The 18462-nt window shown below is 34.1% G+C and overlaps 1 protein-coding gene across 2 annotated transcripts in view; it reads left to right on the top strand.

Moving 5' to 3' along the window:
- The window catches only part of DENND1B (DENN domain containing 1B), a 261965-nt gene that overhangs the window by 117717 nt on the left and 125786 nt on the right, over window positions 1-18462 (top strand). Inside the window, exons 6-9 of one of the 2 annotated variants that reach the window (XM_043567911.1) lie at window positions 3876-3945; window positions 12998-13078; window positions 16166-16225; window positions 17469-17522. In XM_043567911.1, coding sequence (XP_043423846.1) covers window positions 3876-3945; window positions 12998-13078; window positions 16166-16225; window positions 17469-17522 — 265 coding nt within the window. The remainder of the gene's footprint in view (window positions 1-3875; window positions 3946-12997; window positions 13079-16165; window positions 16226-17468; window positions 17523-18462) is intronic. The other variant, XM_043567912.1, reaches the window with a different exon arrangement.

Raw genomic sequence — 18462 nt, 5'->3', positions numbered from 1 at the left:
GTGTGTGTGTGTGTGTGTGTGTGTGTGTGTGAATGTATACACACACACACACAACTCTTGTCAGGATACAATTATGTAGTAAGAGCATCACACTGTTTATCTTAGAAAGTAGTCTATTGTAGTAATTCTTTGAAAAAAAAAGAATATTTGTTAATTGATACTTAACTGTACTGGTGTTTTGTGGTTTACTATTCTTCTATGTGAAAAGCATACATTTTAATAAATAGAGCTTTGAATAGATTTTATATCTACTAGTGTCTTAATTTGTTAATAAGTGCAGACTTTTTTGTGCACAACTGAATTTTGGACTTAGTATATTTTGCTTTCATAAAAATTAATTATAGTTGTATCTAGTAAAATGAATTAAAATGAATTTTCGATTATATGTGTTTTTGGTATCTAAAAGCTTTTTTTTAAGTTAAATTTTGTTTTTTATTTTTTATTTTTTTATTTTTTTTAATATATGAAATTTATTGTCAAATTGGTTTTCATACAACACCCAGTGCTCATCCCAAAAGATGCCCTCTTCAATACCCATCACCTACCCTCCCCTCCCTCCCACCCCCCATCAACCCTCAGTTTGTTCTCAGTTTTTAAGAGTCTCTTATACTTTGGCTCTCTCCCACTCTAACCTCTTTTTTTTTTCCTTCCCCTCTGCCATGGGTTTCTGTTAAGTTTCTCAGGATCCACATAAGAGTGAACACATATGGTATCTGTCTTTCTCTGTATGGCTTATTTCACTTAGCATCACACTCTCCAGTTCCATCCACCTTGCTACAAAGGGCCATATTTCATTCTTTCTCATTGCCACGTAGTACTCCATTGTGTATATAAACCACAATTTCTTTATCCATTCATCAGTTGATGGACATTTAGGCTCTTTCCACAATTTGGCTATTGTTGAGAGTGCTGCTATAAACATTGGGGTACAAGTGCCCCTATGCATCAGTACTCCTGTATCCCTTGGGCAAATGCCTATCAGTGCTACTGCTGGGTCATAGGGTAGGTCTATTTTTAATTTTTTGAGGAACCTCCACACTGTTTTCCAGAGCGGCTGCACCAATTTGCATTCCCACCAACAGTGCAAGAGGGTTCCCGTTTCTCCACATCCTCTCCAGCATCTATAGTCTCCTGATCTGTTCATTTTGGCCACTCTGACTGGCGTGAGGTGATATCTGAGTGTGGTTTTGATTTGTATTTCCCTGATGAGGAGCGATGTTGAGCACATCTTTTCATGTGCCTGTTGGCCATCCGGATGTCTTCTTTAGAGAAGTGTCTATTCATGTTTTCTGCCCATTTCTTCACTGGATTATTTGTTTTTTGGGTATGGAGTTTGGTGAGCTCTTTATACATTTTGGATACTAGCCCTTTGTCCGATATGTCATTTGCAAATATCTTTTCCCATTCCATTGGTTGCCTTTTAATTTTGTTGATTGTTTCCTTTGCTGTGCGGAAGTTTTTATCTTCATGAAATCCCAATAGTTCGTTTTTGCTTTTAATTCCCTTGCCTTTGGGGATGTGTCGAGTAAGAAATTGCTGTGGCTTAGGTCAGAGAGGTCTTTTCCTGCTTTCTCCTGTAGTGTTTTGATGGTTTCGTGTCTCACATTCAGGTCCATTATCCATTTTGAGTTTATTTTTGTGAATGGTGTGAGAAAGTGGTCTAGTTTCAACCTTCTGCATGTTGCTGTCCAGTTCTCCCAGCACCATTTGTTAAAGAGACTGTCTTTTTTCCATTGAATATTCTTTCCTGCTTTGTCAAAGATGAGTTGGCCATACTTTTGTGGGTCTAGTTCTGGGGTTTCTATTCTATTCCATTGGTCTATGTGTCTGTTTTTGTGCCAATACCATGCTGTCTTGATGATTACAGCTTTGTAGTGGAGGTTAAAGTCTGGGATTGTGATGCCTCCTGCTTTCGTCTTCTTCTTCAAAATTACTTTGGCTGTTTGGAGCCTTTTGTGGTTCCATATGAATTTTAGGATTGCTTGTTCTAGCTTTGAGAAGAATGCTGGTGCAATTTTGATTGGGATTGCATTGAATGTGTAGATAGCTTTGGGTAGTATTGACCTTTTAACAATATTTATTCTTCCAATCCATGAGCCTGGAATGTTTTTCAATTTCTTTATATCTTCTTCAGTTTACTTTATAAGCTTTCTATAGTTTTCAGCATACAGATCTTGCACATCTTTGGTTAGATTTATTCCTAGGTATTTTATGGTTCTTGGTGCAGTTGTGAATGGGATCAGTTTCTTTATTTGTCTTTCTGTTGCTTCATTATTAGTGTATAAGAATGCAACTGATTTCTGTACATTGATTTTGTATCCTGCAACTTTGCTGAATTCATGTATCAGTTCTAGCAGACTTTTGGTGGAGTCTATCGGATTTTCCATGTATAATATCATGTCATCTGCAAAAAGCGAAAGCTTGACTTCATCTTTGCCAATTTTGATGCCTTGGATTTCCTTTTGTTGTCTGATTGCTGATGCTAGAACTTCCAGCACTATGTTAAACAGCAGCGGTGAGAGTGGGCATCCTTGTCGTGTTCCTGATCTCAGGGAAAAAGCTCTCAGTTTTTCCCCGTTGAGGATGATGTTAGCTGTGGGCTTTTCATAAATGGCTTTTATGATCTTTAAGTATGTTCCTTCTATCCCGACTTTCTCAAGGGTTTTTATTAAGAAAGGGTGCTGGATTTTGTCGAAGGCCTTTTCTGCATCGATTGACAGGATCATATGGTTCTTCTCTTTTTTTTTTTTAATGTGATGTATCACGTTGATTGATTTGCGAATGTTGAACCAGCCCTGCATCCCAGGAATGAATCCCACTTGATCATGGTGAATACTTCTTTTTATAAACTGTTGAATTCGATTTGCTAGTATCTTATTGAGAATTTTTGCATCCATATTCATCAGGGATATTGGCCTGTAGTTCTCCTTTTTTATTGGGTCTCTGTCTGGTTTAGGAATCAAAGTAATATTTGCTTCATAGAATGAGTCTGGAAGTTTTCCTTCCCTTTCTATTTTTTGGAATAGCTTGAGAAGGATAGGTATTATCTCTGCTTTAAATGTCTGGTAGAACTCCCCAGGGAAGCCATCTGGTCCTGGACTCTTATTAGTTGGGAGATTTTTGATAACTGATTCAATTTCTTCGCTGGTTATGGGTCTGTTCAAGCTTTCTATTTCCTCCTGTTTGAGTTTTGACTTCCAAAAGTCAAAGTGTGGGTGTTTAGGAATTTGTCCATTTCTTCCAGGTTGTCCAGTTTGTTGGCATATAATTTTTCATAGTATTTACTGATAATTGCTTGTATTCTGAGGGATTGGTTGTAATAACTAAAAGCTTTTTTACAATTTTTAAAATAGGCTTCCTGTTATTTGTATTGCTGTTATTTTGAAATTTACCATCCTAATTGAACATCAGTTTCAAAGTAATTGATTAAGTAAGTACATAATCCTATTGTATTATGTATTCACTTCAGTAATCATTAAGAAATGATTGTATGTTTTGAAGGCTTTTGAAAATTAGTTTTCTTTTGCATTATGTTTTATTACAGTGGTTAAGTTTCATCCTATGAGTACTTTTGACACACTCTTACCATGCATACCATGCTATAGGATTAAATAATTTTACTGCAGAGTTAAAATAGAAGTGTGTAATGAATAACTTTTATAATAGTACTTTGGGTTATTATTTTATACAGACTAGTAATAGATAACAGGTAGAATTTTACTGCTACCAGTAAGGAGAACATGCGTATAGTTTTTTTCTGCCCACCAAGACTAAGCTGTTTGAAATAATGCAGATTTAATGTTTGTCATCTCTCTTTTCTTGATTCTAGATGATACATCCATATACATTTTTAAAGTTTTTTTTTTTTATTACAGTTACCTGCCATGGTTTGAAGTATATTACAAGCTTCTAAATACTCTGGCAGATTACTTGGCTAAGGAACTGGTAAGCTATGTTTTTTCCTTACTTTTTTTTAAATGTGGTTAAATATACATAACATAAAGTTTACCATTTTAGCCATCTTTAAGTGTACAGTTCTGTGTCATTAAGCACATTCACATTATTCTGTGCAGCCATCAGCATCATCATCTCTAGAACTTTTCTGTCTTCCCAAACTGAAACTCTGCCCCATTGAACAATAACTTTCTTTCTCTGCCCCTGAGTCCCTGGCAGCAATCACTGTATTTTCTGTCTGCATGAATTTGAGTGTGTACCTCATGCAAGTAGAATCATACAGTATTTTTTCTTCTGCGACTGGCTTACTGGACTCAGCATATTTTCTAGGTTCATCCATATTGTAGCATGTGTCAGAATTTCTTGCCTTTTTGTGGCTGAATAATATTTCATTATATGTACACACCACATTTTGTTGATCTGTTCATCTGGAGATGAACACTTGGGTTGCTTCCACCTTCTGGCTCTTGTGAACAGTGCTCTTAGGAACATGAGTATACAAATATCTGTGTGAGTTGCTGTATTCAGTTCCTTTGAATATATACCCAGAAGTAGAATGGCTGAATAATATGGTTATCCTATGTTTAATTTTTGAAGGACCGTGAAAACACTTTTCACATGGTGTTACCATTTTACATTCCCACCAGCAATGCACAAGGTTCTAATTTTCCTACATTCTCCCAACACTTGCTATTTTCTGTTTTGTTTTTGTTTTACTGGAATATCATTTACACACAACCTTTTATTTCAGGTGTACATAATGAGTTTACGTTTATGTACATTGTGAAATAGCATCACAATAACTCTAAGTACCATCTGTTACTACACTGAGTTATAGATGTGTGTGTGTGTGTGTCTGTGATGGGAACTTTAAGATTTACTTTATTAGCATCTTTCAGATTTGCAGTACAATATTATTGATTATGATTACCATGCTATACATTATATGCCCTTGACTTATTTATTTTGTAAGTGGGAGTTTGTATCTATTATTCTCTTCACCCATTTCACCCATCCCACCAACACTTTCCCCTCTAGCAACCATCAATTGAATTTGTTCTCTGTATCTGAGTTTTATTTTTTTGTCTCTTTGCTTTGTTTCTTAGATTCTGAATATGTCAAATCATATGGTATCTGTCTTTCACTGTCAGATTAATTTCACTTAGCATAAGTGCCCTCAAGGTCCATTTATGTTGTCACAAATGGAGAGATTTTGTTATTTTTTATGGCTGAATAGTATTCCATCGTGTGAGAGTGTGTGCGCGCGTGCGCGTGTGCGTGTGTGTGTGTGTATGTGTGTGTGTGTGTGCCTCTTTATCCATTTATCCACTGATGGACACTTAAGTTGTTTCCATATCTTGGCTATTGTAAATAATACTGCAATGAACATAGGAGTGCATATATCTTTTCAAATTAGTGTTCTTGTGTTCTTCAGATAAATACCCAGAGATGGAGTTGCTGGATCACAGTTCTATTTTTAATTTTTTGAGGAACCTCCAAACTGTTTTCCATAGTGGTTGCACCAGTTTACATTTCTATCAGTAGTGCACAAGGGTTCCCTTTTCTCCACATCCTTACCTATGCTTGTTATTTCTTGTCCTTTTTGCAATAACTGTTATGACAGGTGTGAGGTGATAACTCATTGTGCCTTTTATTTGCATTTCCCTGATGATTGGTGATGTTGAGCATCTTTTCATGTACCTGTTGGCCATGTGTATGTATTCTTTGGAAAAATGTCTATTCAGATCTTCTGCCCATTTTTAAAATCATTGCTTATTTTTTTTGTTATTGAGTTGTATGAGTTCTTTATATATTCTGGATATAAATCTTTATTGGATACATGATTTGCAAATATCTTCTATTCAGTATATTGCCTTTTTATTTGGTTGACAGTTTCCTTCACTGTGCTTCTAAGTTTGATGTAGTCTCATTTATTTTCTTCCTTCCTTCCTTCTTTCCTTCCTTCCTTCCTTCCTTCCTTCCTTCCTTCCTTCCTTCCTTCTTTCATTGCCACTGACTTTGGAGTCAGATCTGAAAAAATATCGTCAAAACCAATGTCAAAGAGCTTACCGTGTTTGTTTTCTTCTAGGGGTTTTATAGTTTCTGCTCTTACATTCAAGTCTTTAACCAATTGTGAATTAATTTTTGTGTATGGTATAAGATAGTGGTCTAGTTTCATTCTTTTGCATATGACTGTCCACTTTTGCCAACACCATCTATTGAAGAGATTGTCCTTTATCATATTCTTGCCTTCTTTGTCATAAATTAGTTGACTATGTATGTGTGGGCTCTCTGTTATGTTCCCCTGATTTTTGTGTCTAGTTTTTGGCCAGTAGCATACTGTTTTGATTACTATATCTTGGTAATATAGTTTGAAATCTGGGGGCATGATGCCTTTAGCTGCGTTGTTTTTTCTCAAGATTCCTTTGGCTATTTGGGATCTTTGTGTTCCATACAAATTTTAGGATTGTTTGTCTAATTCTGTGAAAAATGCCATTAGAATTTGGATAGAGATTATATTGACTCTTTAGATTGCTTGGGGGTAAAATGGACATTTTAATAGTGTTCTTTCAATCCACAAGACCAGACTATTCATTTGTGTCCTTTTCAGTTTCTTTCATCAGTGCCTTATAGTTTTTAATGTATAGATCTTACACCTCCTTGATTAAATTTATTCCTAGGTATTTTATTCTTTTGATGCAGTTGTATATGGGATTGTTTCCTGATTTCTCTTTCTGATAGTTAATTGTTAGTATAGAAACACAACAGATTTTTGTATATTGATTTTGTATCCTGCAACTTTACTGAACTTGTTTATCACTTCTAAGAGCTTTTGTGGTGGCATCTTTAGCGTTTTTTATGTATGTATGTATGTATGTATGTATATATCAAATCATGTCACCTATAAGTAGTTACAGTTTTACTTTTTCCAGATTAGATGTCTTTTATTTCTTTTTCTGCCTTGTTGCTCTAGCTAGGACTTTGAATACTTAGTTGAATAAAACTGGTGAAAGTGGGCATTCCTGTTTGTTCCTGACCTTGAAGGAAAAGCTTTCAGCTTTTCACTGTTGAGTATGATGTTACTTGTGGGTTTGTCATATATGGCCTCCATTATATTGAGGTACATTGTGTCTATACCCCTTTTGTTGAAAGTTTTTGTCACAAATGGGTGTTGAATTTTGTCAAATGGCTTTTGTCTATCTGTTGAGATGATCACATGATTTTTATCCTTCATTTTGTTAATGTGGTCTATCACATTGCTTGATTTGCAGATGTTAAATCATCCTTGCATCCATAGAATAAATCCCACTTGATTATGGTGGATAGTCCCTTTAATGTACTGTTGAATTTTACTTGCTTATGTTTCATTGAAGATTTTTGCATTTCTGTTTATCAAGGATGTTGCCTTGTAATTTTCTTTTTTTGTGTTGTTTTTGACTGGTTTTAGCATCAGGGTAATGTTGATCTTATAAAACGAGTTTGGGAGCATTCCCTCCTTTTCAGTTACTTGGAAGAGTTTGAGGAGGATTGATATTAAATCCTCTTTGAGTGTTTCGAGGAATTCACAAGTGCAACCATCTGGTCTTGGACTTATGTTCGTTGAGAATTTTTTGATTACTGATTCAGTCTGCTTACTAGTAATCAGTCTATTTAGATTTTCTATTTCTTCATGATTCAGTCTTGGAAGATTGTAACTTTCTAGGAATTTGTCCATCTCTTCTAAGTTGTAAAATTTGTTGGCATATAATTATTTATAGTAGTCTCTTGTAATCATTTGTATATTTCTTTGTTATCAGTTTTATCTTCTTTGATATCTGATTTTATTTGAGAACTCTCTTTTTTTTCCTTGTGAGTCTAGCTAAAGGTTTGTCAAATTTGTTTCTATTTTTAAAGAATCAATTCTTTGATCTTTTCCTTTGCCATTTTAGCCCCTATTTCATTTATTTGTGCTCTGATCTTTATTATTTCCTTCCTTTTACTAAACTGGGTCTTCATTTGTTCTAGGTTTTTTTTTTAGGTTTTTTTTTTTTTTTTTAGATTTTGTACTTGATGTTTTTCATGTTTCTTGAAGTAGGCCTACATCACTATAAATTTTAGAACTATTTTGCTGTATCCTATAAATTTTGGTGTGTTGTATTTTCATTTGTCTTAAGGTATTTTTTTATTCTTTGTTTGATTGTTGAGCCATTAGTTGTTCAGTAGCATGTTGTTTAATCTCCACATATTTGTGATTTTTCCAGTTTTCTTCTTATAATTGATATCTAGCTTCTTACAATTGTGGTTGGAAAATATGTTCGATACAATTTCCATTTTCTTGAATTTATTGAGACTTGTTTTATAGCTTAACATACGATGTATCCTGGAGATTGTTTCATGTACATTTGAAAAGAATGTATATTCTGCTGTGTTGGGATGGAATGTTCTTTATATATACATATATAGTCCATCTTCCTGCTTGGATGATCTATTCTTTGAGGTAACTGGAGTATTAACATCTCCTGCTATTATTGTATTGCTATCAATTTCTCCCTTTACAAATGTTATATCTTCTTGCTGGATTGACCCCTTTGTCACTGCATAATGCCCATCTTTATCTTTTATTAGATTCTTTGTTTAAGAGTCTATTTTGTTTGACATAAGTATAGCTACCACACTTTCTCTTGGTTTCCTTTGCATGACATATCTTTTTCTATTCCTTCACTTCTAGTCCAGTCCGTGTATGTTCTTACATATGATGTGAGTCTCTTGTAGGCATCACATAGATGGGCTAGTTTGTTTTTTAAATTATTTAGCCACTTTATATCTCTTGAGTGGATAATTTAGTGCATTTACATTTAATTATATATACTTATGAACTTGTTGCCATTTTATTGAATTATTTTATGGCTCTCTTATGGTTCTTTTCTTTTTCTATCTTCTCTTGCTTTCTTCCTTTTTGGTTTGATGGATTTATATAGCTGCATGCTTTGATTCCTTTCTCATTTTCTTTTGTGAATCTACTATAGGGTTTTGCTTTGCAGTTACCATGAGGCTTACATATAACAGCTTATATACATCATAGTCTAAGTTGACAGCAACTTAAGTTTGAATGCATTTTTACCCTCTCCCCATAAAAATATGTTTTATATTTTTCATATCAAGTTTAAATCTTTTTATTTTGTATTTCTACTACTTTTGCCTTTTAACCTTCATACTAGCTTTAGAAGTATTTAACTACTACTTTTACTGTGTATTTAATTTACCAATCAGATTTTTATTCATATTTTTTCTTATTAGTTATTACCCTTTCTATTCAACTTAAAGAAATCTCTTCAACATTTCTTATAGGGCCGTTGAGTGCTGATGAATTCCTTTAGCTTTTGTTTGTGTGGAAAGCTCTTTATCTCTCCTTCAATTTTGAATGATAAACTTGCAAGGTAAAGTATTTTTGGTTGCAAGTTTTTGTTTTTGTTTTTGCTTTTCCGCAGCACTTTGAATGTATCATGCCATCCCCTTTGGCCTGCAGAGTTTCTGCTGAGAAATCTGCTAATAGCGTTGTGGGGGTTCCTTTGCAACAAGTTGTTTTTCTCTTGCTGCTTTTAAGAATCTCTAACTCTTGATGTTTTAATTATGTTTATATCTCTTTAGGTTCATCTTGTTTGGAAGTCTCTGGGCTTCCTGGATCTGGAATATCTGTTTTCTTTTGCAGGTTAGGGACATTTTCAGCTATATTTTTTCAAATAAGTTTTCTGCCCCCTTTTGTCTTTCTGGAACTCCTTTAATGTGGATGTTATTCTGCTTGATATTGTCCACAGGTCTTGTAAGTCCTGGTCTTGTAATGTACAGCTATCTTTACTTTTTAAAATTAGTTTTTCTTTTTGCTGATTTGTTTAGGTGAGTTCTACTGCCCTGTCTTCTAGATCACTGATTTCATCTGCTGTTGAACCCCACCAGGGCATTTTTCAGTTCAGTTATTGTATCTGTGATTTCTATTTGGCACTTTCTTGTTTCCATCTTGTTAAAGTTCTTGCTGTGTTCATGCATTCTTCTCCCAATTTCAGTGAGCGTCTTTATGACCATTACTTTGAAGTCTTTATCAGGTAAATTACTCATTGCCATTTCTTGTCAGTTTCTTTCTGATGTTTTATCTTGTTCTTTCATTTGGAGTATATTCTTTTCTCCTCATTTTGTTCAGCTTTCTATGTTAGTTTGTATCATATAGCATTAGGTTTAACAGCTATCTCTCTCATGCTAGAAAGAGTGACCTTGTGTAGATGAACCTTATCATTTAACCTTGCCCTAGCTCTTGGTTGTCTCTAGAACCTTTGTGATTGTCTAAGCAGCCTGATGTAGTATTGATACGTCCTAGTTGTTGAGATAGTGCCACATTCTCTGAATATTCAAGAGGGAGAGATCTAATAGCTCCTAGTTTCAGGCTGATTGGAAGCTAGACCCTCAGGCAGCAGCTTTAAAGGTATGTAAATATATAATTTTGAGGGACAACAGTCAGAAAGCCTGCTTGTCTCCAGGGCCGTCAATCTGGTGGTGTACCCTTGGCGACAAGTGGCAAAAAGTGTTTCACACAAGTGTGTGGACTCCTTTCTGTGCGGTATCAGTGAGCTGCAGCAAGTCCAAGGGAGATTGCAAAGATGATGTCCCCTGGTCTATGTTCACTGAGAGTCCCATAGCCTGTAGATGTGTGGTAATCCTGGAGTGTGCCCTCAGTTGAAGCGCTGGGATAAGTAGATAGGAAGACTGGGAGTGTGTTTCCTTCTGCTGTGTATACAGTGCCCTGGGGGTGGTAGCCTGCCAAGAACCATCTCTTCTATGGTTTCAGACCTGTGGTGCCCAGAAACACAATTCTTCCTGGCCAGGTGCTCAAGGGGCATCCTCTATGTAGGCTGTGCTTTCCCACTGGCTCTGGTGGGGCTTCAAGGATGGGGAAGGGCAGGAGGTGCCCACCAGCACGAGAAAGATAGAGGGAAAATGCAAAAATGACACCCACCAGCACCTCCATCCCAGCAGAGAGTTTGAATACGCTCCTCCCCCTCTGGCAGATGCTTTAAGATTAGCAAATGAATCTCCTTCATGTATGTCTAGGTGCTCTTTATACTGCTACTTTTATGCTTGGTCCTGAGGCAGATGAATCTGTGTACAAGTTCTTTAAGAGTAGAATCTCCATGGGCACCTGGGTGGCTCAAGTCTCTGACTCTTGATTTCAGTTCAGGTCATGATCTCACCTTCAGTGAGTTTGAGCCCCTTATAGGGGTCGGAGTCTCTTGGGATTCTCAATCCCAACCCTCCCCCCCCCACACACACACTCACTCACTCACTCTTTCTCAAAATAAATAAATAAACATAAAAAGAAAGTAGAATCTCCATTCTCTACAACTTTTTTTTTTTAGTATCATTTATTCAAGTTGGCTAACATACAGTGTACATGATTTGCTCTTGGTTTTGGGGGTAGATTCCCATGATTCATTGCTCCTACAACTTTTTTTTTAACATTTATTTATTTGAGAGAGAGAGAATGTGTGAATGGGGGGGGGGCAGAGAGAGAGGGAGACACAGAATCCGAGGCAGGCTCCAGGCTCCGAGCTGTCAGCACAGAGCCCGATGTGGGGCTCGAACCCCAAAACTGTGACATCATGACCTGAGCCAAAGTTGGACGCTTAACCAACTGAGTAATTTACTTTTAGAAACTCTTACTGTTAAATTGATACTTATGTACCTATAATATGTCCTTCTTTATGAGACCTTTGGTAAAACTGGAATATATAAAAGAAAATACTGTGAACAAATTCATATAATTTTAATGTTCTGAGAAGAGGGAATAGGAGAGACTGTATTTGTATTCCTTAATAGAGGAAAATACATTGTAGGTTCACAGAAGTAAAGCAGAAGTAAATCTATAACTGTTGTATTTTTTCTTTTTCTTTTTAACCCAATGCCACAGGCTTTGTAGGTTGATATTTAGATTTTATAATTGAAGTTACCCTTACCTGATCAACATCAGGCAAGTTTAAAGTAATTTTGAAAGCTAGACTTTAAAAAAAACTTCATTAGCCATAGGAATTTTGTTTAGACAGGGATTAATATTATCCAGAATATTTTGTGGATATATTTCATTGTTTAAATGGTAACGAGATAAATTCTATAGTCTCTTCTCTTAAAGTCATTCTAAAGAGAATTCTAATAGGCAGTTTTGTATGCACACTTTACAAACACAGAAATCAGAATTATTAAGTTTTGGTAGTTATATGATAAATTGTGTGAAGTTATGTGTCTCATATCCAAATTCCTTAAAATTAATTATTACCTATTTTGAATAATTGCCATTTCCTTTGGTATATTGCCCCCACGTACACATTTTAAGAGAGAATAAAAAGCATGTATATAAAAACTACCTTCATATATGTATTCCTGGGTTTATATGTATAATGCAGAAAAAGCAAATGTGCATATCAAAGTGCATTGTTATTGTATACATCCTATAGGGTGGATGTGTCATATATATATATTTTTAATCCCATTTATTGTGAGTCAAGTAGTGACTGACTGGTAGCTGTTCAGAAAAGACCTATTTAGAGTAACCTGTACATTGTATTTTAGTACAGTGATCATGCTAAATTGTATCTATTCCTTAAAAATTAGGTTTAAGATTTTAAAATTAAAATGGAAAATTGAAGCATTCAGTAATCTGATAAAAAATTATATTGCCATTTTTATTCAATCCCATTTTGCTTGGATTTAATGATTTAAATGATTTCCTCTATAGATAGCATCAGTATATTTTATAATAATGAAGTTTTGCCAAATACAGATTTATACTAATTAGAGATATTGCTAGTATTCTTTATGGATAAATATATTTGGTTATCTTTTCCATATTTATTAATTTAAATATTTAAATTTCAGTTATTTGAAACATTCTTGTGGAAAGCAGTTGTGTAAAACATGTCTAATATGAGAAGGCACAGTGCATGATTTTTTCCAGTAGTTTTAATTATATTTGCTTAGTATGTATTTCACTTATAAATTGTACTTTTTAATTTTACTCTAGGAGAATGATTTGAATGAAACTCTCAAATCACTCTATAACCACCCAGTACCAAAGGCAAACACTCCTGTCAATTTGAGTGTGGTAAGTATTTAGCTATTAATTGATTTTTTTGAGTCCTAGCAGGTTCATTTAGGTGCCTTTAAGAAACTCTGCTACCTGGGAACTTTAATTGTAGTAATGACATTACTATGGTGATATTGGGACTTTTCGATATGTTCCAGCTATCATAACATATGTTGGATGTGTATTTTTGTAGTTGTTAAATCACAGATATTTAAAAATTATACACTAAAAGTAATCTGTGAGGAACATTGATTTTGGGTGAAATCTATCCATAATAGGAAATACACACACACACACACACACACACACATTCACAATACCCCGCAAAAAATGAAAACAGTATATAAATGAGTATTGCCACTATGCTCTATAACTAACCCTATGATAAAAACACTGGGTGAAGAGTTTCTTCTTATTTCCCTACACTGCAACCCATCTTCTAGTATAATCAGCAAACACTGAAAATGTGATTGAAGTTTGTCAAACAGGAAGCCAGTGGTGGTATAGAGTATTTACTACTGAAACTTTTAATGATCACACTAGTATTTGGGGAGATTTTGTAAATGGTCAAAGTTAATTATCACAAATGTGGATATTTTCATTAATATTTGGGATCCAAATAAAGTGTTAAAATTAATTTATATTCCTTTTAGTTCTTCCAATATGATAAACAGTGCGATGATTTTTAAGGAAGAAAAAAATACATAATGATGCAAGAAAAATTGAAAGAAAAAGTAAATTGAAGTATGTATAAACAAATTCATAGGTCATGTGCTTTTTTGCACAATAAAGAAACTGTTATTTTCATTATATTCCTTATTTGGTAATAACTTTCTTCTTGACTAAATTTTTTCCTGTAATTTTGTTTAATAGTAGTATACTCTGACATTATTCTGTTCTATTTTTACTGTCACCACTATAGTTCAGATGCTTAGTACTTTAAATACTTCTTAGTCTAGAGTCTCTCTTTCTAGTCCTTTGTACAAAAGTCTGTCAGATTAAACTTCCTTCAGCTATATAAAGTTTCCTGCTGAAAACCTAAAAGCTTCCCATTTTCTGTAGAATTTGTCCAAACTTCCGCCAGGTTGTCAGGACCACCCACTTCTTGGCCTCAGTCTACCTTTTCATTTTTGTCTTACTTTTTGTTTTTTGTTTTTTTTTTTTTGTTTTTTGTTTTTTTTTTTCTAAATCGATTTTCTTCTCTGGTCACATTGTTCTGTTCATCTTCTCAAATGAACCTCGTGATTTCTCACTTGTACACCTTCCTTTTTTACTAAAGCCTCTTTGTACATTATCCATCTTTAGTCTAGAACTAGCCACTTCCCACCTTTGTGAAACTTTCCTTTGCTGTTAACAGCTGAAAGTATTCTTTTTCCCCTGTGATCTCCACACCTTTATGTCTGCACCCTCTTTCCTCGCTCACCGCCAAAGTGGAATTGTTTAGTAGTCATTTGGAGATTGGGGGCTGGAAAGCTAAGGATAACCTGGAATTTTTAACCCAGATATGAGAGTCAGGTGCAGAGATAGTTGTAGAAATGCTTGGGCTATTCAAAGGATGGACTATAGAGAGAATAGAGCACAGGCTAAGGTCTAATTGCCCAAATAGACTGTATGGAAGAAGAAAGCAGATTGAGTGAAAGAACGAGAGAAAGCTAAGGAGAAAGTCAGATTTGTAGGTCACTGAAGCCAAAGGAATACAAGATGTATGGCTAGTGGGAATGAAGTAGAAAGGCCAAAGAAAAATACCAAGAAAAAAGAAAAGCTCTGAATTATCAAAAATAAGTGTCATTATTTGAAGGAGTTATATTTATAAAATGATTCCAACACTTTGTTAAGGGGTTAAGGAAATGTAGTTTCTAAGATAATAGAGGCAGCTATTTTAGAGCATTAATGAGAGATTTTAAAAATGAACTCTTTAAATGTGAGTATCATTTGTTTAGGAGTAAATATCTTATGAAAATACATTTCAAAAATACTGGATATCGAAACACTTCACCTTTATTGGTAAGAATCGTAAATCCAAAAACTACTAGGCCTCTGAAACCTAAGAATAGAAGATACTGGTTTAAGTCCTGGTTACTAAATGTATGATGTTAAGCAAAAAAGTTGAAACTTTTTGAGGATTCTTTTTCTTCCTTTGAGAAATCAAATGAGTCCATTTTTGAGAAAGTTGTTTGGGGATTTACATGAAATGACATATCTAGATACCATGAAAAGCTATACAAATATTAGTTATTAGTGAATTGAAGTTTTATTTCATATGGAGAAGATATTTTGTATTGTAGCTGAAATAATCTTTTTAGGGAACTTGAGTGTGTCCTATTCTATGTATGACAGTTATTTCTGTGATTTAAGCCTTCTTGTAAGCTTTTGAGTCAGTAGTCTAGGGTAGCTTTAAAATCTTGTATACCTTTTCTCAATACAATATCTAAAGAACTGCAAAATCAGCCGGTTGATAGAATATTGCCTCAAATTCGGGTAAAGTCCATTTAGTAATTTCATTTGATTTCAACAACAGATTACTGAAGTACCAGGTCCAGTGAGTGCTATGCTCTTAATCAGTGGCAAAATTGGGGTTAAAAACACTTGTCTTCAGCTACTAGTAGAGGTTTTTGTTTTATGATGCCCGATTAAAATTGATCATCCTGAGAATTTTTGTTCCTCCACAAAGTAGAGAGAAAATTTTGTTTGTTTGTACAATTTCTGACAGAAAAATGTGAAAAGTCTTGGGAAACTGCTATACTTTCTTACAATTTCATGTTTCGTGAATGCTCCAGCACATGAATTTTTCAAGACTTGACACTGTAACCCCTAGAAAATCACTGAGATTGAAGGAAAAGTTAATACTTAATGTAAATTTTTATTTTTATGTTTCAAAATAACTGAATATCTACAGGATTTTCTACTCTCAGTTGAGAATGAAAATACTTCTTTAAGATTTTTCTAGCATAAAATGAGCAAAGCAGCATTTAAAATAACATTTATAATTAGTGTTACTTTCAGTGGATAGTGTGGCTACATGGGTTTGTCTCAAATACACAGCAAATTGTGTAAACTTCCCCCCATGAAAGTAAAATATTCATTTTTTCTCTCATGTATTATAAGAACCAAGAGATATTTATTGCCAGTGAGCAAGTTCTGAAAGATCAGCCCTTCCTAGTACCGGTGAGTTAAAAGGACAATGGGTTCTAAAAATCACTATTAAATTGAGACAATAATGACTTCTTTCACTGTGTTTTTAAGATGCACTCCAGTCCTTTGAGAAATGGTTAATTTGACTCATTTAAGAAAATTAATCATTTGGAGCATATTTTCTGTTTATACTATCTTTTAAAGCATAGTTTTATGAAATGCAGAACTATTAAAAAGCCCTCTAAATAAAAGTAGTTTATAATAAAGACCAAATGTATGCATATTCTCCACTGTCAGTAGTAGTAATGTTACAGTGCATTCACAGCATGAGATTTCTGTCACATTTTTGTCACAAGGTCTCAGGAGACCTTGTGATTTATCTCATATTGTTCTTCTACCCTGGAAAATTATACATTATGACTATGCTAACTAGCCTGTTCTGACTAGTTCAACTGTGCCCAATAATGGCCAGAATGTTTCTTTTCCAATCTTTAATTATAAAATGGCATTAAATATGTCCTTATATGATTAACATAGTAAAACAGTTTTGGAGATTAATATGAACAGAAAATAAAACAACTTTGGTGATTCAGTTGTGCTGATTTTGGGTGGTAAAATTTGGGAACATTCTGGGGAACATGAAGAAATATACAATATGCTTTTCATATAAGTCGATCAATGAACTGTTGTATTGCTTTATTACAGAAGCTAATTACTGTTTGTTTAGTAGGTGTATGAGGCTCATATTTTGAGATAATCACATTAAAATTTTTCAATGTTTAAAAATTATGTTCTATTACTGCTTTCTAAATAAGGTAGTATTTCTAAATAATATAGTAGCTGTAATATAGTAGCTGATATGTATGAGAGAAATTTGTTGTGATTTATCATAGAAACTCAGCAATCTTAATAGATTTTGATTTATTCTTGTGTAAGCAAACCTCATTATTTTCCACTCTCTCTAAATGTGTGTGTGTGTGTGTGTGTGTGTGTGTGTGTGTATACATTTTTGTCTTGATAAATTTTTTCCAGGATTATTTCAATTTTGAAATTAAATAATTTTAATGAACTCTTAATTCTTTGTATGAGAAAGTTACTGCTCAGTCTCAGAGACCTGCTGTCTTATTTAAGAATCTCTCAAATTCAGTAAATCCTGAATGTTAATCCTCGATGTTTATTAATTTAGTTGATATTTTTTGTTATTTTTTCTTAAATTATATGTAATGCTACCAAATTTTAATTCTGCTTTTCTTATGTGATTATTTCTGTTTATTAGCATTCCTACTTCATTGCCCCAGATGTAACTGGACTCCCAACAATTCCTGAGAGTGTAAGTTTTCTGTTTTCTATGTTTTTTATGCTACTCATATTATGAATTTTATTTTGGCCTTGCCGTTTAAGAATTTCTGTATAGAGAAAATAATATGTTGTAACTCTCCATTTTTTATTAGAAATAATGAAGGAATAAGGAATAATGGTGTTACCTCTGTTTTATCTTTATTGTGTTTGCTACTTTACTTCCTAAATATTTGGTTGTAGGTAAGGAAAGTTTTATCAGAAAAACTGTTTCTACCATTGAGATAGTTTGGTAGGATCATATGTAATCAGTGAGGTCCTGAGACCACCCCCGCCCCCGCCCTGGATCATGTAGAAGAAATATCTCAGATGACCTTACTTGGGTGGAGGGGGATGAATACTGGCAATGGGAAATATTTTCACACACATGGTTTCTTTAGTGACCTGACTGTAGCATTTTAGATTACTTGTATGATTCTATGAAAATCTTATTGTCCTGGGCTTGGTTTCTTGATTTTAATTTAAGTGATACATATTTTGTAGGTCTTGAGGGGTACTACAAGAAATTATTGCTAAATTTTACATTTTTAAGTAGAGTCCTAATTGTAGCCATGTTAGAAATACTTCCAGTGTTTTAGTAGTTATTACAAATTAATCTTCTGTAGAAAGATTTACATGGCAGGTAGAAGTGACAAAGAGGCTTTTGGTTGCTGTGTGAAAAGGAAATTTTCTCTTATGTAATTTTTTTCAACTTCCCTTGGAAAGATACAGTGAATCAGTGGAAATAATTCTATGAACAGTAAAAGATACATCAAAAACAGGAAAAAACATTCCAGAAATACTTATTATTTTTTTTTAGAACTCTATTGTTCTTCCCAAAATGTTTTCAGACCTACTAAGTGTTTGGTTTCCAAAAGTACATGGGTTATGAGTGAGTGGAATCTAGGAAGACAGTTGTGAATTTTCCAATATCA

This window comes from Prionailurus bengalensis, chromosome E4, assembly GCF_016509475.1.
Source record: "Prionailurus bengalensis isolate Pbe53 chromosome E4, Fcat_Pben_1.1_paternal_pri, whole genome shotgun sequence".
NCBI lineage: Eukaryota > Metazoa > Chordata > Mammalia > Carnivora > Felidae > Prionailurus > Prionailurus bengalensis.
The sequence above is the reverse complement of the archived record's forward strand: the minus strand, read 5'-3'. Positions and strand labels throughout refer to the sequence as shown.